The sequence below is a fragment of the Capricornis sumatraensis genome, chromosome 2 (genome assembly GCF_032405125.1).
Source record: "Capricornis sumatraensis isolate serow.1 chromosome 2, serow.2, whole genome shotgun sequence".
Taxonomy (NCBI): Eukaryota; Metazoa; Chordata; class Mammalia; order Artiodactyla; family Bovidae; genus Capricornis; species Capricornis sumatraensis.
Window position 1 is genome coordinate 207,309,442 of NC_091070.1, and position 27,596 is coordinate 207,337,037.

Below are 27,596 nucleotides of genomic sequence, written 5' to 3' on the forward strand. Positions count from 1 at the left end.
TGAAAGTGAGAAAAACTAAAGGGAGACTGCTATTTAGGTACTGTGATACAATGGAAAGAATGCAGGCTTTGGATCTCAAGTTCAGCTCTGCTACTTTTTAGGTCTTTGACTCTTTTAAGGCCCAATTCACATGCTAATTCCTTGAGCAAGGAAGATGCCAAAACTGAGGCTCAGAGAAGTTAGGCTAAGCACACCCATGAGTCAAATAAATCAAGGAGAAAGAATTCAATTTTGAAATTAAGTTTTGGAAAAGGTCACATCTGTTAGACTTCAGACCAGTGATCCTGGTTCTTCATATAGCTAAAGGCCCTCCGCAAAGGGAAAGAAAGACAAAACCTGCTTGGCCTGTGTCCTATCCCTTTCGCCTGCACTAAATAACCTCCTGCTCACAGTGGTGATTTGAGCAACTGCTTTCCTCTAGTCACTAAGGCAGTCCTCTGCCAAATCGAGATATTTATAGCTAAACCAAGAAAAGTCTTATCAAACTTTTAAACCCACATGAGGCTTTCTGAGCAGGGATTATAGCTTTTCAACAGTGAACCAATAACCTGAAATCAGCCACCCTTTGTCATACATTCCCATGTTTGCCTTCAAAGAAGAATCCAGAAACTCCTCCATTATAGCAACTGAAATGTGGTCAAAACCAGCAATGTGAGTGCCAAATAACCTCTGATTACGTCTGCAAATTCTCTTCCATTTTTTCTCATTATTTCTAATCCTACCACAATCCTTCTTGCTGTCTTGTGATTTATTCTGTTTGGTCCATGTGACTTGGGCTTTCCCTTGTACAGAGGGGGAAGTGAGTCCCATTACTGAGAAGGAACTCACTATTTACTAACAGAAAGACCACTAAGTATTACACAGACCGAGTAGCTTTGTCTCAAAGAGGCATTTTCCAGTCCCTTACAGCTCAGTATCAGAATTTTGATGCTATCTTTTCTGGTGAAGGAGAAGTCATTTCATTCAACAGCAAGAACAAATTAGCTCCATGACACTGACACACATATGAAAACTCACCTTTCTTTAATCGTCTTCTGTAGCTCTGTGAAGTCCTCTTTGAGGTTCTGCACCCTGTCTTGGTGCTGGGACAGGTCCAGAGCAAAGCCACAGGAGCTCAGGTCAGTGACTAGGTGCTCAAGAGCATCCAGATTCTCCTGTTGGTCTTCCATTTCCAAATTGAGCTCCTGCCAAGCAAACAAGGAAATGTATTCAGTCCTCTGATCTTTATAAATACTTAAGACTCTAAAAGAATGAAAGGTATCTAGATTAAAGCTGGGACATATTCTCTCTAATCTGTAGAAAAAGAGGGAACAAGGACTTCCCTGGTGGTCCAGTGGTTGGGAATCACTTGCCAATGCAGGAGGCATGGGTTTGATCCCTGATTTGGGAAGAGTCCACATGCCCAAGGGCAACTAAGCCCATGTGCTGAGCCTGTGCTCTAGAGCCCAGGAGCTGCAACTACTGAGCCCGCGCACCCTCGGGCCCATGCTCTCAACAAGAGAAGACACCACAGTGAGAAACCCATGCACTGCACGAGAGAGCCGCCCTCACTTGCTGCAACTAGAGGAAGCCCACACGCAGCAGTGAAGCCCTAGGACAGTCAAAAATAAATACACTGAAAAAAAGAAAAAGAAGGAACAAGAATTGAGCGTGTTCACTATGTTGATTGCTAGATCAAAACATAAAATATGTAGGATTTCTCCAATCCACTTGAGAGTGGCTGGAAATTAGAAAGGAGCCTCGTCTCCTTTAAACAAATCTTTGAAGAATCCAGAGGCAGGATGACAGAATAAAAAGAATATAAGTTTCTGGTGCAGAAAAGATGTGAAATTCAATTATGGCTTTGTCACTTACTAGTCTATGATCTTAAGCTATTAAACTTCTCTAAGCTTTCATAGTCTGTCTATTCTTTAAAACAGGTAAATAAACTCTTTACTGTTATTTAACACCATATTGAAGATATTGGCCAATGCAATTGGGTAAGAAAAAGACATTCTGTGGCATGATAATTAGAAAAGAAGAGATAAAACTATATTTGCAGATTACATGAAAGTATATTTGTAAAATCTCAGAGAATCAACAACATAACCAGATTGAAAAGTGAAGTAATCCAAGAAGGGAGAAGAATATAAACTCAACATATTAAAATTAAGAATAACACAATAGCAGCATAAAAGGTACAATTTTAGGAATCAACTAATAAGAAATGTACAGAACCTTTACAAATAAAACTTTAAAACATGTCTGAACGACATGAAAGCAGGCCTGTAAACATGGAAGAACGTCCATGAAGATGTGTGTGTGTGTGTATGTGTGCACACACATGTTGTGAATAAGTGAAGTGACCCAAATAAAATGTGACCAACATTTTTCTCTAAGACTGATAAAGTTGATTCAAGTGTTCACATGCAAAAATAAATGTACAATTATAGCTATGAAAAACCCTAAAAAAGAAAAAAATGGGGGAGATTAGCCTTACCAGATAGTAAAACATACCATAAATCCTCTAGAATGTTAACAGAAAGACAAGTGAAATAGAATAGAAAATCAAGAAACAGACTTGAATACATATGACACTTTGTATATGATAAAGACAGACTCTCAAATCACTGGGGTAAATACAGATTTTGCAAATAAATGACAATGGGGACAACTAGATAGAACTTTGGGAAAACATAAACTTGAATTCATACTTCATATATACTTCAGAATAAACTTGAATTGTTAAAGTATTAGAATTTTAAAAAGAGAGGAGAAAAAAAGAAACTGTGTAGGTAGAGTTCATCATAACCTGAATATGGCAAAAGGCTTTCAAACTATGACTAAAAATACATTTTCAATGAAAGAGTGATACCTCTAGCCTCAAACCATACTCCAGAGTTACTACAACTATACTACAAAGCCATCAAAACAGTATAGTCTTGGCGCACACACACAAAGACATATACATCAATGGAACACTATAGAAAGCCCAGAATATAAATGGATAAAGAAGATGTGATACACACACACACACACACACACACACACACACACAGAGGAATATTACTCAGCCATTAAAAAGCATGAAATCTTGCCATTTGTGACAACATGGAGATATCTAGGGTGTATGATGCTAAAGGAAATAAAGCAGACGGAGAAAGACAAATACTGTTGATCTCATTTATATGTGAAATCTCAAAAACAAAACAAGGGAACAAACAAAAATGAAAACAGATTCATAAATACAGAGAATAAACAGGTGGTTGTTAGAGGGAAGAAGGGTGGGAGAAAGGCAGAAACAGATGAAGAGAATTAAGAGGCATAAATTTCTAGTAATAAAATAAATTTAAATCACAGGGATATAACATATAGCATAAGGAATATGGTCAATAACACTGTAATAACTCTGAGTGGGGACAGATGTTTACTAGCCCTATCATGGTAATCATTTCATACTGCATTGAAATGTTGAGCCACTATGTTGAACACCTGAAACTAACATAATATTGTATGTCAACTATATTATTTCAATTAAAAAAAAAAACTGATAAAATCTACTGTGTAAAATTTAACAAAAAATTTTACATGACCAAAAAACATCCTAAGGAAAAACAGAAGACAAGCTGAAAGAAAATATGGCACAAATGAACTTACCTACAAAACAGAAAAGACTCATGGACACAGAGAACAGACTTGTGGTTGCCAAGGGGAAGTGGGGTGGGGGAGGGAAGGACTGGGAGCCTGGGATTAGCAGATGCAAACTATCACAGGTAGGATGGATAAACAACAAGGTCCTACTATACAGCGCAGGGAACTATGTTCAATATCCTGTGATAAACCATAATAGATATTAAAAAAAAGAACGTCGGTAACCAAGGCAGTATGCTGTGTAGCAGAGACTGGCACAACATTGTAAACCAACTATATTTCAATTGAAAAATTAAAAATAAAATAAAAATAGGTAACAAAAAAAGAGAGAGAGAGAGAAAGATTTCCTAATCCTACCCACTGAAAGGACCTAGAAGCAATGGCATCCTAGTGGCTCATGCAGTATCTGGATTTTGATGTCTAAATATAATTCTCCAGTAAAAATAGGCTTCCTTGGAGAAATAGGGGATTTCATGGGACAGGGAAATTACAAGGTGACCGTGACACACTGTGCTGAAAGTAAGACAGTACTAATATACTGTAGGGACATGTCAAAAAGACACCAGGAGACAGCCTAAGAGGCTCTCATTGAGCAAAAACGGGAAATTGCTCGAATATAAAAAAGAACAATAATGCTAATGAATATGGGACCCCACAGTGACACTCTTTTACACATTTATAAAGAGAAAGGAAACAGCAATTGGTAGATCGAGATGAAAAGTATGCAAGTGTTTATTGTACTATTCCTTTCACTCTTCTAGAATCTGAAAATTTTTCAAAACAAAAAGCAAGACGTGAGGAGAGCAAACCAAACCAAACAATGAGCTCACAGTACAGTATGGAAAAGGTCACATAGCTGGATAAACCCAAGGTAGTGATGTGGGCATAGAGCAATGCTAAGGTTCTGGGGGTGGGTAGGTGGGCAGCTGCAGCCATTCTGGAGCTCAGGTTAGCCACTACTTGATCAAATTAAGTACAGGCATAGACTGTGATCCAGCAATTCTACTCCTGGATACACATCTGAATCTGTGGAAGGTCGTATTTTCAGCTCTGCCTACTAGGTGTATGGTAGGATTACACTTCTCTACCCACCTTGAAAGTCAGGTATGATCGTGTGAAACTTGCTTTGACTAATAAAATGCAACTGGATATGGTGTGCGCTCTTCCCTTTGCAGTAGGAATCATGCAAACATATGTCAGGATGAAGTTTCCATCAACTTGAAAGACTGAGTGATTATGGCGAGCTAAGTATCCCTGCTGATCTGGGCTGAACACATGCTATGAGTGAAAAATAAAGCTAGGCTGTGTTTTTTAAAAATGAACAAACAATATCAAGTTTACAGGATGGCTGTGAGAATTCTTTTAGACAATGCAGGTCAAGTTTCCAGTGTACTGACTAACATATTATGTGCTCATACTCAGTAAACATGTGTTGTTCCTTGCCCTTCCTTCCCCTTTATTCCACCAATCTGGCAGATAAAGCCTCACCTGGATCTGTTGGAAGAAATGTGCAATATCCTGATCTGGCTGATTCCCAGAGGCCAGCAGCCGACTTTTGTTTTCCATGAATTGCTGCAGCTTCTCAGAGAGATGTTCAAACATCTCTGCCTGGGGCAGAAGCTTCTTTAAGGAGCTCTCCTTTTCTTGCTGCTGTAGACAGAGCTGTTCGAAGCGCTGGCTCACCTCAGCCAGTTTGCCCTGCAGCACAGCGGCCGTGGTGCTGTCTGCTGTCTCCATGAATCGGGTCACCATATCACGGGTGGCCTCCAAGCTGCTCTTCTGCCGAGCAATGTCCTGCTTCAATTTCTGTCATCAAGAGCATATGTGTCAGCTCCTGGGTCACTTATTCTGGGACATCCGAACCACAGTCTAATAAACTTCTAGTAACTACATGCTCACCTCCTCAAGGAGGCTTGAAGGACTCCAACTGAACCTTCAGAACATCACCGATACTCTTTCTTCTCCACCCCAGGCCACCAATGACTTTGCTCTTACCACTCTCCCTCAAGTTTACCAATGGTTTGGAAATTGAGCGGACATACCTTTACACTGATTAGTCATCATCTCTAAGTCTATTAGAATATTCATGGAAATACATTCTTTTCCTGATACTTTTCCAAAATGATGTCACTATGATAGGTGGCAAATATATCCTCTATGCTAACTCCTGGGGCACAAGTCTCACCATGTTAGTGGCCAGGGCTTCTTGGATGACACCTGATGACAGCGACACCACCTGCTCCTCTTCCAGGTTATTTTCAACTTCTCTGATGGACTGCAACAAGCTGTCCAGGCTTTCCTGGACACTCTGAGACTGGGCAATTGCCTTCTGCAGCAGAGCAGAGCGCTCCGCCAGGCTGCTGGAGAGGTGTTGGAAATGGCTGAGTATGGAATCTGGAAAATCAAGGCCGTGACAAGAAAAAGTGGAGACAATTTTTCTGTTGCACTTTTAAAAAAATGTATTTAAATTGTACATGTTAGTTATTATAACAATGGACATCAAGGCAAACAGAATAAGCTTAAATACATCACTATTTGAACCAAACTCAATAGGCATTGTATATTTAGCACCTACTAAGTGCCAAAAATCGCACTCAGTGCTGAGGACTGAAGATTATTATGATAAAGTCCTGCCTTCCACAAACCTTAAAACTCTAAAAGAGAGCGTAGGTAGTGGAAGGCATATCAATTAACCATAAAAATAAAATCACAAGTGCGATATTGGTACTAGGAGTACTGTACTAGAGAAGCCAGAAGGAAAAGTTATTTCTTATCTTTACTTCTTAGGGGTGGGGGTGGGGTGGTGTCAGGAGTTTACCAAGGAAGTAGCTTCCTGGTTACATCTAGAAGCAGGAGCAAGATTTCATCACGCACAATATGCACTTGATAAATGTTAGCAGCTAAGAAACAGGACAAACTTCAGGGGGAAAGCAATGAGGAAATGACTAGCTCATTTGGGAAAGGAAGGAAGTCGGGTGTGGTAGGAAGGCGAGTGTCTGCGGAAAAAGGGTTGAAGCCAGGCCACGAAGGCCTCCTATGGTGTGAGATTCAGCTTCATTAGAGGGTTAGCTCTTTGTGCTTGGATCCGCAGCTCCTCGCCAGCAGCACAGATGCTTGTACACCACAGTGTGAGATATCACAGAACAGAGGGACACACTTGGAGGTAGGGGAGCACTCTGGCCACTGCTATTTCATACCTGTAGTTTCTTGAACATGCTTGCGGTCTGGGGCTGGCTCCCCTTCAATTTCCATGAGGTCGTGAGCTACTTTTTGGAGTTTTTCTACAGGTACTTGATGCTCAGCCAATTCCTCCTGCAACTGCTGCTTGTCCATGAAAAAGGACAAAAGAAAACTATTAGAGTGAAGTAATCAAAGCTGGTTTCTAGGGATCGAGAGCTACTGGGCAGCTCTGTAGAATAATTCTGTTTATCCATAGCAATAGACGTCAGAATATACTGTTAAAGGATCAGATCTCGTCCAAGGCATCCCGACCCCTGCCTTTCACCTCTGCAAGCACTTGCTTTGCTTTGAGGGCACTCTGGGCTGTGTGTAACAAGACCCCATGCCCTGGCTCACCTTTGTGGTTGCAAACTGCTGTTGCAGGGCCCCAGGGTCGGAGGCAACTGTATCTGAGAGGAGCTTCTTCACACTGGCCTCGCAAGCTTTCATCCAGGCCTGCAGGCTGTCGGCGCTGCTCTGAAACTGCTGATACTGGCCTAGCAGCGTGTTCAGGTGAGCGCCCAGGCGTGTACACTGTGCCAGAGAAAGAAGGGAAAGCAGACCATAGCAGGTCAGGCCAGAGGCAGCAGCCTCCCAGGCAAGTCCAAAGAGGCCTGACTGTGCTCCAGGGACCTGACTGTGACTGCAGGTAAGGGTAGGTGAGCCTCCCAGGTAGACAGGAGCAACCATCTTCTACAAGTGGGTCCTGATTGTTTGATCCATACTATACACCCCAACTTTACTATATACCGGGGAAGACTCAGTGAGTTGTATGACAGGCTACCGATGAAATACACATCAAGCTGCAAGCAAAGGTGGGGATCAAAGGTACAAAACATTTTCCCTTTGGGAGCGTTAAAGATGTTGGCAAAAACATAAGACTGATAAAAAGAACTAAGCAGATTCTGTATCTTAAGAGCTAAAGGAAGTTCTTTGATAGGGAGGAAGATTAAGGAAGATTTACCCTAAATGTTCTGTCTAGGAATGAAGACTATGTATTTGGTTTAAGTTTCCCTGTGCTCTGTCTTTTGGGAGTCCACGCCTGCTGGTCAAGATACAGGGAGGCGATCACTCCCACCTTCACCACTGGAGTGAGACATATCCCTAGATAGTGCTCAGGTCGAGCATAAGCCCCTGGGCCTCTGCATTTTTTTTCCTCCCAGAGGCTCATAAAGACATTCTGCAAGTCCACTTGCTCACTGTGTCCTGAGGTGCTCACTGTGTCCTGAGGTTCTTACTGTAAGCCCCAGAAACCACCCACGGTTGTGTGAGGGCTGCCAGGACTGCTGCACCAGGGGCCGCCAGATGCCTCGCCCATACCTCTGCATGGAGAGCACTGTATCTTTCTGTCGCGTCTTTCAGCTTGGCCTTCACTAAGGTTCCGGTTGCTGACGCTTCCCTGCCGTCATCGAGGCTGTTTCCTGTGTCCAAGACCTTCTGTCCTGAGATAGTCACAAATCGCAGGTCTCCTTTGTGGGAAATGACATCCTCCGAGAAGCTCCCCTGCCGCTTCAGCAGGGCAGGAAGGGCCTCGGGGCTGCTGCCTCCCTGATGCATGCTCTCCAGCTCTTTCTCAGATCGTTCCAGCCAGGTCTCAAACTCTCGATGGTCCTGCAGAAACTTCTGCAGCTCGTCCCGCAGTGTTTGCACCTGCTTCAGTTCTGCCTCCGACTGGGCCAGGGAAGTCGCATACTGCTCCTTCAGCTCTCCAAGCTTCTCTTGCAGCAGCTGTTGCTCCTCGGGTGTGAGGCTGTGGCCGCGCTGGTCCAGGAAGGCCTGGGCTGACTGCGTAGCCAGGATGAAATTCTGCTGCTGAGACAGCAATTCTTGGTGACGAGCCTGGCAAAAAGAATCCCCCCAAACAAAGGACTATCAGTAGGGATACCACAATGACTTGGTTATGTCTACAGCCGGAAGTAGGGAGAGATCTCAATAGGCCACTTTTCCAGCTGCTCGGATATCACCAATCTCTCTGAATTGCTAGGTATTATGCCATATGCTAATCCCAGGTGAACTGATTTACAAAGGATCTGACAGCTATCATGTGTTATCTCATCTTACTTGCACCACCATCTGCGGTGCAGGTGGACTATATAATTCCCGCATCAAAGAGGGGATGAGTGAACGCCAAAAAGGTGCTGTATGTCTTAACAGAGGCCATGTAGATAATTATGGGACAAACTGTGACTAGAACTAGAGTCTCTTCACTAAACTACCCCAGGTCAAAGAGATGGTACAAGTGGCCAACTAAAACTACCCACACTGATGGAAGGAGTGAGCAAGCTTCACAAGTCATATATGTGCCAGCATAAAATAGGTCATCTGCAAATGCTAAGCTGTGAAACACCTCACTCATATATCCTTGAAGAGTGTTCCTACTAGAAAATATCTTGGGCAACTAGTTTTTCAGATAAACAATTTGCATATGAGTAAGAATAAACTGCATTTCTGCATAGTACAGACAGTACAGGTAGTCTGCACTTTGTGTGTGCTATGTTTACGTGCAGACATGTGGACCGTTTTTCTATTTAAAAAAGGGAACATAAGTTCTTTGAGGACAGTTGTGGTTGCTTTGTTTTGTTCCTAAAATGTTCTTCCCGAGGCTAACAGAAGACAGTGGCTGCTTAGGAAGTGTTCTCGACTATCTGTACCGTGAATGCAACTCCCTAGAGAAGGACAATGGCAACCTGATAGCTTCAGCTTGTGACGCCATCTCAGGGAAGCTGGGGTGACAAATGTATCTGGCTGAAAGAGAAGGAGGGGGCAGCACTACAGCTTGTCTGTGTACCGCAAGATGTCCCCACGCTCATCCACCCAAGGTAAGGTGGCTCCCTTCCCAGGTAGGATGGAGCTGCCAGCAAGCAGTGTCAGGAAGCGCCTGTGACAGCAGGACCATTTCTGCTCTGTGCTAAGACTGCCATGGCTTTAGGGCACACACGGCAGTGGATCTGCCAAGCTCAGGAAGTAGCTTGCAAGAGGCAGAAATGCTATGAATACAAAATAAGGCAATGGGCCACACAGGGTGTTCAACAGAAGCATTCCAGCTAAGCCAATTTTATTTGCTATAAAGGTGTCACTACTAACATATGGGACCCATGTGTCTTCTAAGTTCGCTAAATATATAATAGTCTTTTGATCATGCACTACAATATGCCTGCACATGCCAGTTAATATCGTGGAGATGATGGGTCTGGTTGGTTTACTGGTTTATCTCCAATGCCTGTCATACAGCGGGTTCTTGATAATTGCTAAATGAATAAATGAGTAGAGGAAAGTAAGAAATGATTTCTTGAGAGCATCAGGGAACCATTAAAAGAGTTAAGCAGAAAGACAGCATTTAAGAAAGCTCACTTAGTAGTGTGGGAATGGACTTGAGGGTAAAAGTCAAGAGGCAAGGAAACCAATAGAAGCTACTGTAACACAAGGGAAAGCTGTGTTCTGAACTGCAATAGTACCTCGATGGAGATAAAAAGTGTGATGTCTTTGAGAGATGTAAGAAGCACGGGATTTGATGACTGATTCAAAGTGGGAGAGGGAGGGAGGGGAAGGAATCTAGGGTGATGTTTTAGTCCAGGCAAGTGAGTGGGAATTTAGGAAGAACATGTCCGTCAGGGGAGAGGTACTTTAGAAGACAGGAGGTCCATTTCTCAAGTTGAGGTGCTTGTGGTTCCAAGCTGCAAACAGAGAAGGATGTATACACTCAGGAGAGCCATTTGGGCTGAAGACAAATAAATACATGGAGATCACTAGTACAAACAGAAAGTGAAGTGTCATGGGTGGATGAGATTACCTAAGGAAAGTATATTCTAAATGATTAAGATGAGACCTAGGCTACAACTTGGAAGTGCGTCAGTGTGTTTCAGAAGCTGGCCAGAGGAGAGGGAGGAGAATCACCAGGGAAGATACTGCTATGGAAACAAGGGGGAAACTATTTCCAGAGGAGTGGTCAAGGGTGTTAAGGCTGCTGAGAAATCAGAGATATGAAATGAGAAATTCTCACTGGATTTAGGGCAGGAGGTTATGGTGACTTGCCCAGGGCAGGAGAGATTCACTCAGCATTGTGAGAACAAGCTAACATGCTCACCTTCAACTTCTCACACTGCTTGTCCAGCTTCTCTGGGGCTTCATTCAGCCCAGTGTGACTATCAGTGGTATCCAAGGCTCCTTTCTCCAGGTTGCCTGAGAGCTGCTCCATCTGTCCTTCTGATGATCTCACTGAGGTCACCCAGTCCAAGAGAGCATCGATCTTCCTCCTGTTCTCTGCCAGTTCCTTTGCTGCTTTACTCTGAAAGCCACAGGGGGAGTCTAGTGAGAAGGCCTTAAATACTCAGCTACCATATAACCAAAGGTTAAGCAAAGGGAAAGATGTTTAGGTCAAAAAAAAAAAAAAAAAGAGAGAGAGAGAAACTCTAAGGCTGGGTATAAACAGTCTTTGCACCCACAAAGAAAAACAAGCATCTTCTAACTCTGTTGAAAAATAATCATTTAAAATGATTCCTAAATTTGATCTATAGCTCATCACTTTTAACAAAGGATTTGAATCCCAGGATTTGAAAAGGCTCTATTGAGTGGTGATTTTGTCCTGGCAACCCTCCAAGTTTTAACAGAATCCTTGCTAGGTATGCAGAAGTTACACACTACCTTGGTAGGATAAAAAATAGCACAATTACACTCGATTACCTGGCTGCTCGTCCTTAAAGAAATCCCAGACCACTCTCATCCATTCCTCTGCCAAGTAGAGCACTGAATTCTGAAACTTGCCTCTCAAATTCTATTTTCTGAATCTTCAAGTATTTTATTAATAAAACAGGTTATGCTAAGTGATATGTACATGTATTTCAGAATTCATCTTCAGGTAATGCACTTCTCTTTTCCACATTCTCCACCGCCCTCATTAGTGTACAAGTTCACAGCCAGACAAAGAACTCTAATTAGCCAGTGCTAAGTGGGGTGCAGAAGACCATGAGACTTCACCTTCTTTGAAGTTTATCCCAGTGCCATGATTTCCCACTGAAACTGTAATGGCACTTTAAGGAGAACTGGAGGCCCATTAAGACTGCCCAGGTGTCTTCATTAGCACCCTTGGATCACCAGTCTAGATTCATGTTAAAAATATGCCCTGTGCTTTTTCCCCAAAGATGATGATGATGGTGACGGTGATTTGGAATATGACCTTTCTATCAACTATTCCTGACTTAAAGTCCTTCAGAATGTTTCTTATAAAAATAAATATCAACTCGCAGATCAGCTCTTGAATGAGCCCTTTTCCTCAATTCCATGCTCTTTGGAAGGGCCATCAGCTTTTATTTGTGTAGGTACCAAATTTTTTTTTTGAAAAACACCAAGCCTCATAGCAGTCTGGTTACCTTTTCAGTCTCCTGCTGTAAGGCTGAGGTCACCACTTCCTCCAGCTCCTTCTGGGCCAGCTTTGTCCTTTCCTGGAGAGCTTCATACTGCTCCTTAGCCTGATGAAGTTTCTCCCGGAGAGCTGTCAACTCATCGGGACTCAGTTTAGTCTGATTCTCTTCCAGGAACCCTTCAGTGTCTTTGACAACACTAGCAAATGAGGTGGCGTGATTCTGAATGTCATCCTGTAAATCCTTAACACACAAAAACAGATAGCAGAGGCTTCAACTTTAGCACTTCTAAGACCTCTCAACAGCATGAAGATGGAATGACTAGAATGACATTATCTGCAATGGACATATGTCCCTGACTATAACTTGCTCAGGTTTATGCCTAAACCAATGTAGCTAATAAAATTTTAAATGCTTTTTAATTAAGAAGCTTCTAAAAATATTTAATTTTTTAAGAAAAATTTAAATTTCTAAGAAGATATTTAGTGAAGATATAAAAGGAAAATGCCCACAAATACGACTTTTGTTTTGCAATGACTTATCCTCAAAGAGATCATTCTTCTGTAAAGCAGAGCTGACAATGGGACTTTAACAGTGTTGAGACCTGGCTGGTTCTTCATAACTCTCTTGGTTATCACTCCTGAACCCTCAAGTAGCCTACAAGACCTAGCATGATCTGGGTCCTGCCTCCTCCTCAGGCTTACCGTTCACTAATCTTCCTTTTGTTCTTTGCAGTACAGTCAAACTAGCTTTTTTCCAATTCTTAACTACTGTGCTTGATCGCAATTCCACCTTCAGACTGATGCACAGGCCCCTGTCTGGCGTGTCTTCTTCCTCCTTCCACCCCTTCATGCATCCACCCCTATGTATCCTTTGATTCTCAGTTTAAGTGATACTTCCTTAAAGGAATCTTCTGAAATATAAGTCAAGATTGGGTCTATTATATGTTCTTATGTAACATTTCGTTTATAGATATAATAGTGAATACATCAAAGAAGGCAATGGCACCCCACTCCAGTACTCTTGCCTAGAAAGTCCTATGGACGGAGGAGTCTGGTAGGCTGCAGTCCACGGGGTCGCTAAGAGTTGGATACGACTGAGTGACTTCACTTTCACGCATTGGAGAAGGAAATGGAAACCCACTCCAGTGTTCTTGCCTGGGGAATCCCAGGGATGGGAGAGCCTGGTGGGCTGCCGTCTGTGGGGTCACACAGAGTCAGACACGATTGAAGTGACTTAGTAGTAGTAGTAGTGAATACATTATATGCTCATTTTCGTGATTATCTGTGTAAAGTCTGTCTCTTCCATGACACTGTAAGCTTCATGAGAGCAGGGATATTTAACCATTATGTTGCTGGCACTAGTCACTGGGCCTGGCACATAGCAAGCCTTTCTAACTACTTGCTGAAGGAATAAAAAAAGTGAGTTAACTCTTACTGACCTTCAGGTCACTTTGGTTCTTCTGCAAAGCAAAGAGATCCTGCTGGGTGGCTCTACCCTGATGGCCAGCCAATGCTCTTTCTGCCTGTCCCACCCAGCTGCAAAGATCCTCCAGTTTCTGGTGACAGGTATTTTGTTGTTTCTGCAGGGTCTAATTAAAATGCAAAGGGGCCAAGAGATAATTAATGATTCTCATTTTATAAATATAAGATAACTCCCTGAAATGTAAAACAGGAAGGTTATATCACAAGGATGGAAAAGTTGGTGGGAGACTAGAGCAGGAAAAGGCACAGAAATCATATTCAGAAAGTTCCCCTCATTTGGACAGTCTATTGGTCTAGATCTATGGCCTGAATTACAATTAGGAGTGATTTCAGGTGAGAATGCTCTGAGGTTTTGGTTTGGAAGCTCGTTTGGCCAGACTGTGTATTATCCATGGAAATGGAGAAGAGAGAGCCTAGATGCTTAAAATCCATAGATGATACTGGGTATGATAATAAATGACAGGCTCTGATCACTTCTACAGGAACTGGATGATACATATGACTACATATGAAGTCATAATATGGAAAATTAGAAGGACTGGACTAGGAGGAAAAATCAAGAAACTGGATAATTTATAAGCTAATTGAGCTTCTTAATAATTAATCTGACTTTATATAAATCAAATGTCTCACGAATGCAGACACCCATTAAATGGAATGATTACTTGCCAGGCGTGAGGGGCTTGACTATTTTGAGAAGGGAAGTGCCCAAGAATAGCAATGGGCTCTGTCCTTCAGGTGTCTACACCAATAGCCAAGAGAAAAGCCGGCCCGAGGGGAGCAGGGATTTGCTTCTGTGCCTGATCCTTTTCCAGACCTCTCAGTCACATGACGCTGAAGCACCTGACTGAGCAATTGAGCATGATGTGTTCTCCTGATCATCCTTCTAAGACCATTTTTCCACCAGTTTCTACCTTCTGATGGCATTTTGAGTCACCTGCACTTACAAACAGGTGCCCAAATTGGCCCTCTCTCCCCCGCTTTAGGACAAATAGAAAGGCTCTGGAAGAGAACTCCTAAGAGCTCTTCAGCTGTAAAACGGGATCTTCATGGGTTAGGATGGGTGCAGACTGAATCTGAAAAAAGCAAAGCAAACAAGTTAACACATAGACAAACACATGCATTCAGGGCAAATATAGAGAGAAGCAGAGCATTTCTGACAATAATAAGGTTAATAAATGTGGAATTAATTACACGCTTAAAGAGAATGTTCACATGCAACTGGACCATCTTCTGCAGCTCAGGGGCCTACCCTGGATGTGGGCTGTATTTTAAGGTGGCCCAGACCTTTGCTCTTACATTAATTATCCATAAGCTACACCAAGCTGTATGAAATCCAAGTGAGGACACTGCAAATTTCCAGATTTAGAGGGCAACCTATCATATTTCATTACTATCTTACTTCAATTTTAATATAGTTGAAACAACTAAGCAGTAACAAGGGACATACAGACTTCACTAAATATCCTTTAAGCCTGACTCAAAAGCTCAATTCTACTATGCACAATATTTAATAAAAGAGACACTGAGACAGTTTTACTGGTGATAACAATTCTAATACTATCTTGCTGAATTTCAATTTATTATTCATACAGAAGAATGGCATAAGCATCATTCTTGGTATTCTAAGGTTACGACGTTACCATGCAATTATGTTGAGTTCTACAACAAGAGGGTTGTGATAGAAGGTGGTGAGATGATTAGCCTCCTGGCTGCCTGCAAAGTTTACCAATGTTGCTTCTACAGTTTTCCACAACTGAATAAGCACTAGAAACAACAGTGTGAAAAAAGGTGCCAGAAAATAAATTTTCAAAGGTGCTAAAGAATTAATATGATTCTGATAAAAATCTTTTTTGTCAGCTGTCTGAAGGTGGTCAAGGAATCTTACTGTTAATCATCTGAAAAGCCTCAGTATAAAACTAACTTCAGGACCATTCTTCTCAAGAGCTCAGAGTATCTAACCGCTCCTAACAGCCCTCAAAAGAATACTGAGGGAGAGTAGGGGAAAGACAGGCTGGGGATAAAATTCTCATTTCCAAGTCAGAGACAATGAGACACAGTTACAATAGAGTCTAACTAAGAAGAAAACACCTTGCACGTGCATACTCACGTAAACACACATATTCTCTCACGCATACATAAAACCAGAAACACAGCAAGAAAGGCAGTCAAAACAGCTGTCTCCAGGACCAGAACCAAACTGGCCCGGACCAATCAACACTGGTAAACACAGGCTCCTGGAATCATGACAGACAGAGTCTGGCCAGAAAACCCAAAAACAGAGGACTTCCCAGGGACCAACTGAGCCCAGCCGCTGGTTCAGTCTGACCTTGACCTGGGCAGCCTGCTCCATTCGTTGAAGACGGTCCCGCAAGGCATCCCCCTGAGCTGCAGTCTCTTCTACAAGGTCCTGGAAGGACCTCTGCAGTTCATTCAGAAGCCTCAGCATCTGCCGGTTCTGCTGAGGAGACAAGTCCTGGGCATGCTCAGAGATCAAGAACTGAATATCAAAGGCAAGTGCATCCAGTTGAGATTTCCTCTCAGCCATGGGTTGTTTCAAGTCCTAAGAGAAATGGGCAAAGGAAGAAAAGAGAAAAGAAACTTCTAATTCTCTATAGAAGCAGAAACTGTTGGTTCTAATCAAAGAATCAACATTATCAAACAGAAGTTAATTTCCTGTATTTTTAAAAGTGACACTGATTATTTCCAGGGCCAACCCACAATGGAAGTCTCTCTCACTTCTGGCCTCTCCAGAGTCCTCACATATTATAGCTAGGTTTCCTTTAACTGTAATTAAAGGAACAGTAAATTAAATCAGCCACTGATTTCTAAGTGCACTACACTTTCCATTATTTATATTAACAGAATTATAGCACTGCTAATCCCAAGTATCTGTGAAAACATGCTATACTTTGGAAAGTATAGCATGAATTTTTGGTCTGAGATAGATCTAATTGTATTTTATTAGGTTCAAATAACTATTTGTATTTGTCTAGCCCTGAGATACTGGTAAACCAGAAATAAGAAAATATTCAATTTCTTAGTGGTTCACTAAAATTTGACTTTTAAATAGTTACATATGTTATACATTTAAAACTGTACAAAAATGTTAAACACATTACACATTTTAAAACTGTAAAGGATTACAGTCAGATAAAGCAGTAAAAAACTGCCTAAACACTAGAATTTATCTGCTTTTAGACAATTAAAAAGCATGCAATATTCCCACAAATTTTTAGTAATCATTACCCACGTTATACTGGATGCAATTAAAAAACCATAAAAACAAGTAAGATATCTGCATGTCCATCACTTTGAAATTGGGAGCAGTCAGCAATCCTGCAAAGCGGGCTTGTAGGAGGACTACCTGCATTTTTATCATATGACTATACTTCCTTTGTCTGTGAACACATGGATTTGGGAAACTCACTAGGAAAATGAGGCTTAGATTGTGGCTCTCTCCCCATAATGGAATTCATATAATTTATAACTAGGCAAGGACACCAATATAGGAGGTGCTCTGTGTTTTTATATTTCATACTATGTCACAGGAATTTTTCTCACCCTTGCTTCTTTCAAAACTCTTGTCAGTGAACAAAGTCTGTTACTCATTCCTCCATCGGTGTATTTGGATTAAAGGGTACAAAAGCAGAAGGCAAGTCAACTCTTGCAAGATAAAGAGGGGCAAGGATGCATACAAGGGAAACCTGACCACAGACAGCATTTAGGTCTGTACCTCCCAAGACTGGGAGAGGCTGGAATAGGAGGGAACATATCTAGTCCTGCTCTGACTTCAGAAAGAATTAGAGGAATAGCTATAGCAGAAGGTGGCTAAACCAATGTGAGCATTATCTGATATTAAGTATAATTCAAAAGAAACAACAGCGTTGGGGGCAGGAGAATCCTCAGCTCAAATATATCTCAGAATCTTTAACTTTTTCTCTCACTGACTTACAAAAAACAATCAATTAACTTGGAGTTTAACAAGAAGAAAACCACCTCTCAAGACGAGGGGTTGGTCATCTACACTCCCCAAGCCAGACTTGCCCGTCATCCGGTGTTGTAAATAAAGTTTTACTGCAACATGTCTACAACCATTTGTTCATATGCTGCGTATGGCGGCTTTCATGTTTCTGCAGCAGAGATGAACAACTGCCACAGAAACAAGTCACAGGCAAGACCTAAAATATTCACTATCTGGTCCTTTACAGGAAAAGTTCACAAAGACTTTTTATTTCTCAAATGGAAAGTCACACTTTCTAAGAAAGGCAAGTACAGATACTGGTCTGCCTAGCAGAGACATAAGATTAAGACAACACAAAAGGGCAAATAAAACATGCTTGAGAGCTGGCGGTGCGCTCACCTCACACCGTTGGAGGCGGTGATTCAGGCTGTCAGCATCCGTGTCACTGTCATATTGCTTGCTGTTCAGAATAGCATGGGTATTGCCAACCCAGGCTCTCAGATCTTGAAGTCTGCCTTCCAGCTGTTCATACTGATTTAACACTCTAGTCTAAGAAATAAATGGCAAGTTAGATGATAAAACTCTCCAAGCCTGCCCAGACTCTGTGAGCCTTTGTAAATAAAAACAAGAAGCTACCTTCTGTCCTTCCAAGGCACTCTGGAGGTGGAGCAGTCTGGAACCCCAGGTATCACTCACAGAGCTGAGGGACTTTTGAAGATTCTTGGCATCTTTTTCTAGCGCCTTCAGCAGTTGAGCTGGGACTTCCTGAGGCTGGTTGATGATAATCTGATCCACACACTCTAATTCCTGGCTCACCACCGTGGACAGATCCTTTAGCTCCTTGTCTAATACCTGAGGGCATAAACTGGAGTTACCTCCAAAATCAAGACTAGAAATCTTGCTGTCTTAGAATCACCTATAAACACATTATTCTGTCACCACGTTTACACAGGCTTTAGGGCTTATAAAATGTTTTTATAGACCTTCATTAGTTTTTCTGTTGTTCTCACAATCAATCATTCTTGCGGAGGCAGAGCAGACATCATAATCCTGAATTTATAGGACAGATGCCTCAGTGCTTAAAAATGTGCATCTGTTTTTCCCTGAGGTCACCCAGCTGATAAGCAGTAGAGCCCAGACTTGCAATCAGGTTTTCTGACTCAGGGCAATGCTTCTTGCTCTATAACTTGCTACCTCTCCAAGAGTGTCATTATGCTTTAAATAATGTGATGCAATAAATAAGTCAACCAAAGGACAACTCTTCCACTCTGAAGTTCAAGCGCGTGGAACCAAAGAACATAAAAATACCCCAAGCCAGCTTTTCTACCCAGCTATTCCTCAATATTCTGCTCCTCAGCAGAGAAGCCAGAAACAAGCTGTAGAAGAGCCTGGTAGTTCTTTGGGCATCATCCTCACCTCCCCTTCAGCCATCCTGCCCAAGGCCACCCTCTGGACAGAGAGAGCTGGTAAACCTCTACAATCTCTGTGCTCCTCACAACTCCAACCCTGCGACAATGCTCAGCCTCCAGCTGCAGTGAAGGAGTTACTCCTCCTCCCACTCAAGGCTGTCTGTGTCTACGTCTTTCCATGTCTCAGGGACCTCATTCCATCAGTGATCATTTATTCTCTTCCCTAACTTCAAGTTCTCCTTTTCTATTGGTTCTTTCTCCTTAGCCTAAAAATCCACTCAAAACATTCCTCTTCCAATACATCTCCTCTAGCTAGCGTCCTACCTCTCTTTCCTTGCCTGCATTACCAAGCTTCTGGAAAGCATGACCTACATTAATTGTCTCCACCTTCCAACATCCTGTTTATTCTCATTGCCATCTGGTTTATATCCCATCACTCGACTGTAGCTGTTCTTATCAGGGTGCCCGGTAACTCTCAGCCACTGAATCCCACTTTTAGTCTTTGCTGTACTCAGTCCCCCTACTGTATCTAATACTGCTGACCAGTATCTAATCCTGCCCACTGTCTCTGATACTCCCTTAGTCTCCTATGCTTTGGTTTCTGAGACTAGTACCCCATGCTGTCCTTCATAGATCTCTAATTATTTCGAATCTACTTTTTGTCCATTAAATAGCAGCGCTTTTGAACATGTTCTTCTTTCTTCAGAAGCTTCTCTTGTGGTGTCTTCTCTCCTTTTCCCAAGCTGATGGGCCTGGAGGAAGTCTCTGGGAACCTACCTTGGCCTGACACAGCAGATCCTGGAGCTCCACCAGGTTGAGCTCTAGAGGTTGAATCTGCTTGGTCCTCATTTCAATGTCCCGTAAAAGAGACAGATAGGATACCAACTTCTCATCATGTTCTAGGCAGAGCTGCCGGGTAAATACATTCTGTGGAGCCAAAAAGAAAACTCACTCAAATCTGACATTCTCCTTTAAGTCTGCCTTTAAAGCAGACAGGGTCATAGAACAGAATAGAAATTTTTACTACACATTGCATGGAATGAAATAAATTGTGTTATTTTATCTAAATTGTCTCAAATCAATAGACAGAAAAGCAATTCATTATTTCCTCAAGGAGCACAAGCTGAAGATTATCAATCTATAAGCATCATTTTAGCAAAAACCTCTTCTGACTTCAGGTACCATAACCTCAGTATTTTAACTTAGCTTCAATGATACCCTTGCAAATTTCAGAAAGACATTCAGGGCTACTACCTAATTTTCCAACAATTATGTTACAAACAGATGACAATAAACTAAGTTATATCTTAGAGAATCCTCTCGTTGTCCTTAAGTAGATGTATATACACAATTAATCATACCTATGAAAACTCAGTATCCAGTCAAGAGTTTTAGCATGAAATTAGCCATAACAAGTACACACACACGCACAAATACACCACTGGGTAACTTACTTTAGTAGCTCTGAAGGGCTCCGGGTTCACACTCGCTCCCCCTGGTACAGTCATCAAGGGGGTCTGTTCGCTGCCAGGGCTCGCTCTGAGCTTCTCCTGTGGTGTCTTCTCATCCATCTTCATTGTGGGGCATGATACTGGGGGCACCATCTCCTCTTCACTGGTGTCTGGAATAGGACTAATGGTGGCTTCCTGCTGTCCTGTACTATCGTTTTGAGACACCTCTCTGGACAGCTTCTCTGGGAGAAGGGACACCGAGACTCTGGGAACCCTCTGAGTCACTATGCCTTCAAAGGACCCTACTTCTGCACCTGTAACTATAAGATTTGACATTCGTAGAGATTCCTCTCCAGGTATTTCCTGAGTTGTCACTATTTTAGAATCAAGAATTCTGCCATGTTCACGATCACTTTTGTTGTCCTGAGGATGAAGGTCCTTTCTGTCTGAGAATTCCAGATTACTGACTTCTTTGGAGCCTACTCTAATTTCTTCCAATTTAACAGTGCTTGTTGAGTCAAAAGGTACTTCTTGGTATGATTTTTCTTTATATTCATTAGATAAGAAAGTCAGATCTTTGGTTTGCCTAATCTTAAAAGTAACACAAGAATCTTGATGATAATTGGCCTCCTGTCTGGTGGTTCCTTGGAAAGACTTGTCTGTTGTGAAAACTGCGGCTGTGTCTGCAACTTGGACTCCTCCAACCGGTTCCTGGTAGTGCAATCCTTCAGGCCTTGGGATCAAAGAGGAGATCCCAACAATAATTTCTTGAGATTCACTGACTTGATTAGAGTTGAAGGAGGTTAAAGCATCTTGATTTCTTACAGAAATTCCTTTGGGTTTTATTTGGGAAGAAGAGTCTTCAGTTTCACCAACAACAGAAAAGCCCAGATCCTTGTCAGTTTCCTTCCCTTTTTCCCGTGCAGTTATCTCCATACATTGATTCTCTACACTGGAGTCCTGGTCATCACTAGTGGCAGTTTCCTGATTCAGCTTTTCTTCTGAAAGAGCTGCTGGTCTGCGGGTCTTGACATGTTCTTCTACAATCTTCTTCCCTCTCTTAACCTTCTCCGTGGTTTTCATTGGTTTCGGTATAACCTGCTGAATTAGCAATTTGTCTAAAGTTTCATGATTTGACTCTTGCACTTCTGAAATAATTCCTCCTTGGCTTTCCCTTACTTCTTTAGAATCTAGACCTGGTACAGGCTGTTTCATATGAGAAATAATTTCTGTTTGTACTATAATTTCTTGCTCTTTGTTTGTATTTTTCCCCATAGTTGTATAAGCCACCTCTTTGGGGTTAAAATCACAAATTTCTGATTGAAGATATGTCTCTGAATCTTGGCCCAGTGATTTACCTTTACCATCACTAGGAATTATGACCCCCAAAGATTCCTTAGCATCTGGAGAAGATCTCTTATTTTGGTCATCGCATTCCAATCCCTTTAATGAAATTTCCCTGCTCTTGTTTGCCTCCTCCCCATTAGAAACTCTCACTTCAATGTTTTTTTGTGCAGACTGGTTTTCAATTTGAAATAATTTCTCACTTTCTCCTTTACCACAACTCATTTCAGCAGGCTGACTATGAGCAATTAACATTTCCTTTCTTAGAAATTCCTTCTTTATTTCACATACTTCAATTCCATCTTGCCTTTCAACGTGAGCCTGGTGATCACCAGACTTAAATGTATCTACTTGGATTATAGTTGCCAGTTCAGGACTGATAAGTCTTTTCTCTATAGCTTCCTTTAAAGTCACTCTCTGATTAGTGAACATGTCAATAATTCCTCCATCCAATACCTGCCGAGATGCAATAATTCTGACCATGTTTTCATCTACTAGTTTCTGTTCCAGAGCTGATGCCAATGTCAATCTTTTTCCTGTGGCAGGGTCTATGATTCCCCCAGCATTTGCCTGGGCTTCCAGAATCTTCAGCGTAGCTGCAAAGTCTACTTTTCCAAGCTTAATTGCTTGAGACAATGTAAGTACTTTGTCACTCGCTCCATCTTTAACGTCTGAAAAGGGGATTACTTCTAGATATCTTTGCCCAGATTCAATATCAATTTTACACTTTTTTACTAATTCTGAATAGGGAACAATTCTGTAACTCTCAGGATCTATAATCCCATTCATCATTTCTGAAGACAGTGTTGCTTTATTAGTTAATCGTCCTTCCTTTTCAGCTTCTGCCAGGGTCAATTGCTGGCCAGAAATGAGATCTACAAAGCTTCCAGTGAAGGCCTGCATTTCTTGGATTTCTCTCTTCAGGTCCGGCGTTACAAGATCTAATTTCATGGCTTCGGAGAGGGAAATAGTTTCCTTTGTTTCAGGATGAGAGAACTGACGGAGGCTTAAGGTCTCAACTTTTCTGAGTTCCTTGGCTAAGTCTTCATCAATGATGCCATGCTTAAAGGCATTATCAACAGAAAGTCTCACTCCAGATATATGGTGAATGATACCTCCATCTACCACCTGCTTTGTCAACAACTGAATGGCCTCACCTCTCTCCAAAAGTCCTCTGTCAATGGACTGCATGACTGTTACAGGGGCTTTGCTGTCAGGGTCCATAATTCCAGTTGTTTCCATTTGTAAGCTAATTAATCTCTCCCTAACTGTGTTTTCAGCATCTCTGCCTTTGGAAGCTTTCTCCAGTTTTATAAGCTCTGGCTGGTCAGCACTGTCCACCAAGCCAAGATTTGAGGCTAAAGTTACTGAAACCTTTTTGCCTCGTTTCAGGTCAATGATTCCACCAGTCACCACCTGCCCCTCTAAAATTCTGGTGGCTGTTTGTGTGTCAAGAAGTCCAATGGCAACTGCTTCCTTCACAGAGCACAGCGTGTGGGTATGAGGGTCTAAGACACCACTTATAGCTTTGTCTGCCACGAGGACATTGTGCAACAACTTCTCATCCATCAGACCTTCATCAATGACTTCTTCTGTTGTCAAAGACTCACAGGTCTGAGAGTCAAAGAATCCCCGAAACATGTTCATCTTTCCCATAAGTTTCACAGCAGTGTGACTGGGCACAAGGCCTCGGGCTATTGCTTCACTTAGTAAGAGCTTTTGGCCTGTCTGTTCATGAAGGATACCGCCCTCTACTAACTGTGCAGCTAGTGTACTCAAGGCAGCCTCCTCAAGCAATTCTGAAGCAGCACTGCCTGGCAGGGGAGTTTCACTGCCATCAGCTTCCTTGTCTGTCATCATACTGCTACCGCCTGCCACACTGAGACTTTCTGGACTTTGTGGATGGTCATCCCTACTCAGAGGTGACTTACTTAATGCTTTCTTCTTGTCCAGAGAATGAATATTCTTATCCTTTTCAGACCTGAGTTCCGATTCTAAAGCTAGAGTTTTCGCGACCTGAAGTTGTGACTTTCTGCTTCGGGCTTTTATGAGAGGTCTTCCAGTTTCACCTAGAGGACACTCAGTTTCAAGTGTGTCTGCTTGCTCTTTCTGACCCATCGAGGAAGTCCTTCTGAGAATCTGCCGTTCTTCTTTCAGTGACTCAGCAGAAAGCAGGGTTTTGTCCTCCACCACAGTCACATCCTCTGCTTTCTCAGGAGGTACTGTAAGGAGAAATTCTCTATTGACATTTTCTCTGGTAGACACTTCTATTTGTTCTTCCTTTTTGCTACCAAACAACTGTCTTTTAAACTCTGATTTGACTTTATCTATGACCTTCAAAGTATCGACATTTGGATTTCCCACTTTTTGTTGCCCTACAAATAGGTCCATTTGGGGGTTCTCTATAGAAGAGCATTCTGTTTCTACAATGATCTTTTTGCCTTTTGCTTCAGTGCAATTCACCTGATCGGCATCTTCTTTGCTTTGAGAAGAAAATTGGAACTCATGTGACCTCACACTCAGCTCATCGCGGAAAGTTTCCGTCATTTTCACATTCACTGCTTCTTGTAATTTCTCAGCAGCTTCTAGCCTCTGATGCCCACTTCCAAACACTTCTGGAGGACCTGTTTGATCACCTCTTGCTGTTAGTGCCTCTATCAGCTCATTGTCCAACAGGAGCAGCCGCTGCCCATCCCTCACATTAATATAGCTGTGAGTCATCAGTTGAAACAGCAGCTTCTCGTTGTGGCTTGTGGCACCCTCCGTTTGGCCTGTGCTACCCAGCACACCTGCTGCTCCAGGATTTGTGTTCAACTTGCCTTGTTCTAAAGAGTCTGCTAATTGCATGTGGGGCATCACATCGGGGATGCTAACTGACTTCAAGTTATCAGCAAGACTTCTGTCTAACACACCATTTTCAATTGCTTTTTCCCAGGACCAAATCTCTGTAGTTGCTGGCAGAAATATGGCTTTAATATGCTGTCGGTCACTAAGGATTTTATGAGCTAGTTCTGTAGACACAATACCTTGTTCCAGGGCATCTGTAATTGGGAGAATCTCTCCAGACTCAGGCCATAGCAACCCCATGAATGACCAAAGGGACTCCAGAATCACAAGGGCAATCTTAGCAGTTACCAGATCATGGCTCACTGCTTCATCCACTGTCAGCCTATGCCCAGTGAGAGTATCTATGATCCCTCCTGTCTGAAGCTGCCTTATGAGGAGAGCACAGGCCATATCTTGGTCAATCAAGTTATGTCTCACAGCCTCTCCCACTGTAAGTCTGTGTCCTGTTCTTGGATCCACTATGCCTCCAGCAAAAAGCTGAGCTTCCAGCAGCCGGACAGTAACCTGCCTATCTATCAGCCCTTCCTGAACAGCACGGAAAATACTAACCTTCCGGCCTGATTTCAAGCTCACCATTCCCCCTGCCAACTGCTTGACAGGCAGCAATTTCAATCCTGATTCCTGGTGGACAATACATCTCTGCATCAGATCCAGTAAATCTATTTTCTCAGCTGTGTTTGGGTCTATCAAGTTCTTGGATGATCTCAGGTGGGACTCTAACCCTGAGTGAAGCCATGCAGAAATGAGGCCTTGGTGAAAAGCCTCCTCTAGGTTAATACAGTTCTCATCATTGGGGAGACTGAAACCTCCAGTTGCCAGGTGAGCTTCTAAGATTTTCAGTCCAACTTTCTCACTGATTATTTTCTTTTCAATTGCTTCTGCCACAGAAAGAGGGCCTTTGTTTTCAGTGAGCCTGCTGATTAAGGACAGGGCATCCTGTAGCTCTTGGAGCTGCTGGTACATCTGAGGATTAATGAGGTTTCTGGCTAGGCCCTCCTCCAAAGACAGGTTTTCACAGGTCTCAGGGGCAATGAGGCCAGACAGGATAACCTGGGATTCCAGGAGCACCAGGCCTGTGTCTTGGTCAATGAGGCCCTTTTGCATTGCTCTGAAGATGGGAAATATCTCCACTGTGCCTAGGTCAATCACCCCAGCCACTGCTCTGCAGCCCTACAAGAAAAAACGAACAAGAACAATGAATCAGAGAAGCACAATTGTTGAAAGGAGTCATTCAAAGAACTACAGTATATCAAATTCCGACCACAAGAAAAACCCAGCCTGAGATGAGTCCCAACCTGTAGGAAACATCCTGAAGCCTGGCAGTGTTAATACTATAAAAGATTTTTTCTAACCTATAGAATGTTTAACATAGACAGAAGTCTACAGAGTACCCAAGGGATGGTAGCATTAAGCGTATCTGAGTGACAAGCTCTACAAAGTAGCAAGCAGTGAAAGTGAGGAGACAGCTATTTCTAAGACTAAATCACCAAAAAGGCTCTTACAGACATACCAGTTCCCCCAAAGTGAGAATTCGACCTCACATAACAACTTCTCAGGGTTGCAATCCACGCAGAAGACTCTTGAAGTAGCACTTCCCTGCTGAGGAGTTCAGCGGGATCAATCCATGGGGTCAGAAGACAGATATATGCAGCCCAAGAGCCACACAACAGCTGTGCAGCTTCATAGATGGCCCTGTGTATGTTACTCAGGCAGGTGTTTAGCAACTAGGGTGGCCATATGTTTGGTGGCCAATGCTAGCATTTGCCATGGCAACAGCTCTGAGTTAAATTAGCTCTAGGAATTGGAAGCAGCAAGTCAAGGAAGGAGCAGACTAAGGTCCCTTGACTCTGAAACCACTAATAAATTTTCCTCTAGTCCAGGCTTGAACAGGTAATACAGTCATCACAATGATGGCTACTATTTACTAGGCACTTAATATATTTATATGCTTCCCTCCTGGCTCAGAGGGTAGAGCGTCTGCCTACAATGCAGGAGACTCAGGTTCGCTCCCTGGGTCGGGAAGATCCCTGGAGAAGGAAATGGCAACCCACTCCAGTACTCTTGCCTGGAAAATCCCATGGACTGAGAAGCCTGGTAGGTTACAGTCCATGGGGTTGCAAAGAGTCGGACACGACTGAGCAACTTCACTTTAAAATATTTATTAAGCAGTGACATTTAATCCTCACAACAATCCTATGAAGGCAATTAATTTTTAGTCTGCGGATAAGAAAATGAGGTACACAGAGATTAGGTAACTTGTCCAAGGTCACAGAACAAGTGAGTTCCAGAATCAAACCAAGCACTGACTCTAAATTTCAAGCTACTCTACTTTCTTGCCAGTCAGATAGATCCAGGGGAGCAGGAAGAGGAAGCACAGTAGAGTTCCATCTGACAAAGGAGTTCAGTACTAAGGACACAGAATAAGGCCAGCTTTACACACTGGCAACACCACCCTTATAAAAAAGCCTCAAAACAGTTTGTGAAGAATTCCTATTTTGAAGCCTTTCCAGGCAGAATGTTATTCAGAAGTTAAGTCATTCAAGTGTTTTACCACTCAGAACACATCGCTTTTATCACTCTCCAACTTTCTACTTCCTCTTGTTAGTGTTCAGCATCTTCATCTTCCATACATGCTTATATCTGTCCCTCTTTGATCAGTATTACTTATTCGTCCTTATCCATGGAAGATTTTACTGAAACAACTGTCAGTCACCTCCTTGCCTCCCATATAATGCAATTCATTTCTGTCTCGGTGAGAAGCAAACTCCATAAAAGTAGGTGCTTTGCCCATTGGATGTCTAGGCCTAGTATCAGCAGTGCAAGAAACATTTGATGAATAAACTGATAAACAGTAAGGAAATCCTTAAAATCATTAACCTACTTTGCCCAGA

General features: G+C 42.5%; 1 protein-coding gene across 2 annotated transcripts in view; it reads right to left on the reverse strand.

The window, feature by feature from the left end:
* The window catches only part of MACF1 (microtubule actin crosslinking factor 1), a 340,095-nt gene that overhangs the window by 98,977 nt on the left and 213,522 nt on the right, over nt 1-27,596 (reverse strand). Inside the window, exons 37-50 of one of the 2 annotated variants that reach the window (XM_068966664.1) lie at nt 20,518-25,875; nt 19,841-19,990; nt 18,291-18,506; nt 18,054-18,203; nt 16,020-16,253; nt 13,648-13,797; nt 12,216-12,449; nt 10,934-11,134; nt 8,170-8,688; nt 7,207-7,383; nt 6,828-6,951; nt 5,816-6,024; nt 5,119-5,436; nt 1,018-1,184 (exon numbers count right to left, since the gene is read on the reverse strand). In XM_068966664.1, the coding sequence (XP_068822765.1) occupies nt 1,018-1,184; nt 5,119-5,436; nt 5,816-6,024; nt 6,828-6,951; nt 7,207-7,383; nt 8,170-8,688; nt 10,934-11,134; nt 12,216-12,449; nt 13,648-13,797; nt 16,020-16,253; nt 18,054-18,203; nt 18,291-18,506; nt 19,841-19,990; nt 20,518-25,875 (8,207 nt within the window). The remainder of the gene's footprint in view (nt 1-1,017; nt 1,185-5,118; nt 5,437-5,815; nt 6,025-6,827; nt 6,952-7,206; nt 7,384-8,169; nt 8,689-10,933; nt 11,135-12,215; nt 12,450-13,647; nt 13,798-16,019; nt 16,254-18,053; nt 18,204-18,290; nt 18,507-19,840; nt 19,991-20,517; nt 25,876-27,596) is intronic. The other variant, XM_068966665.1, reaches the window with a different exon arrangement.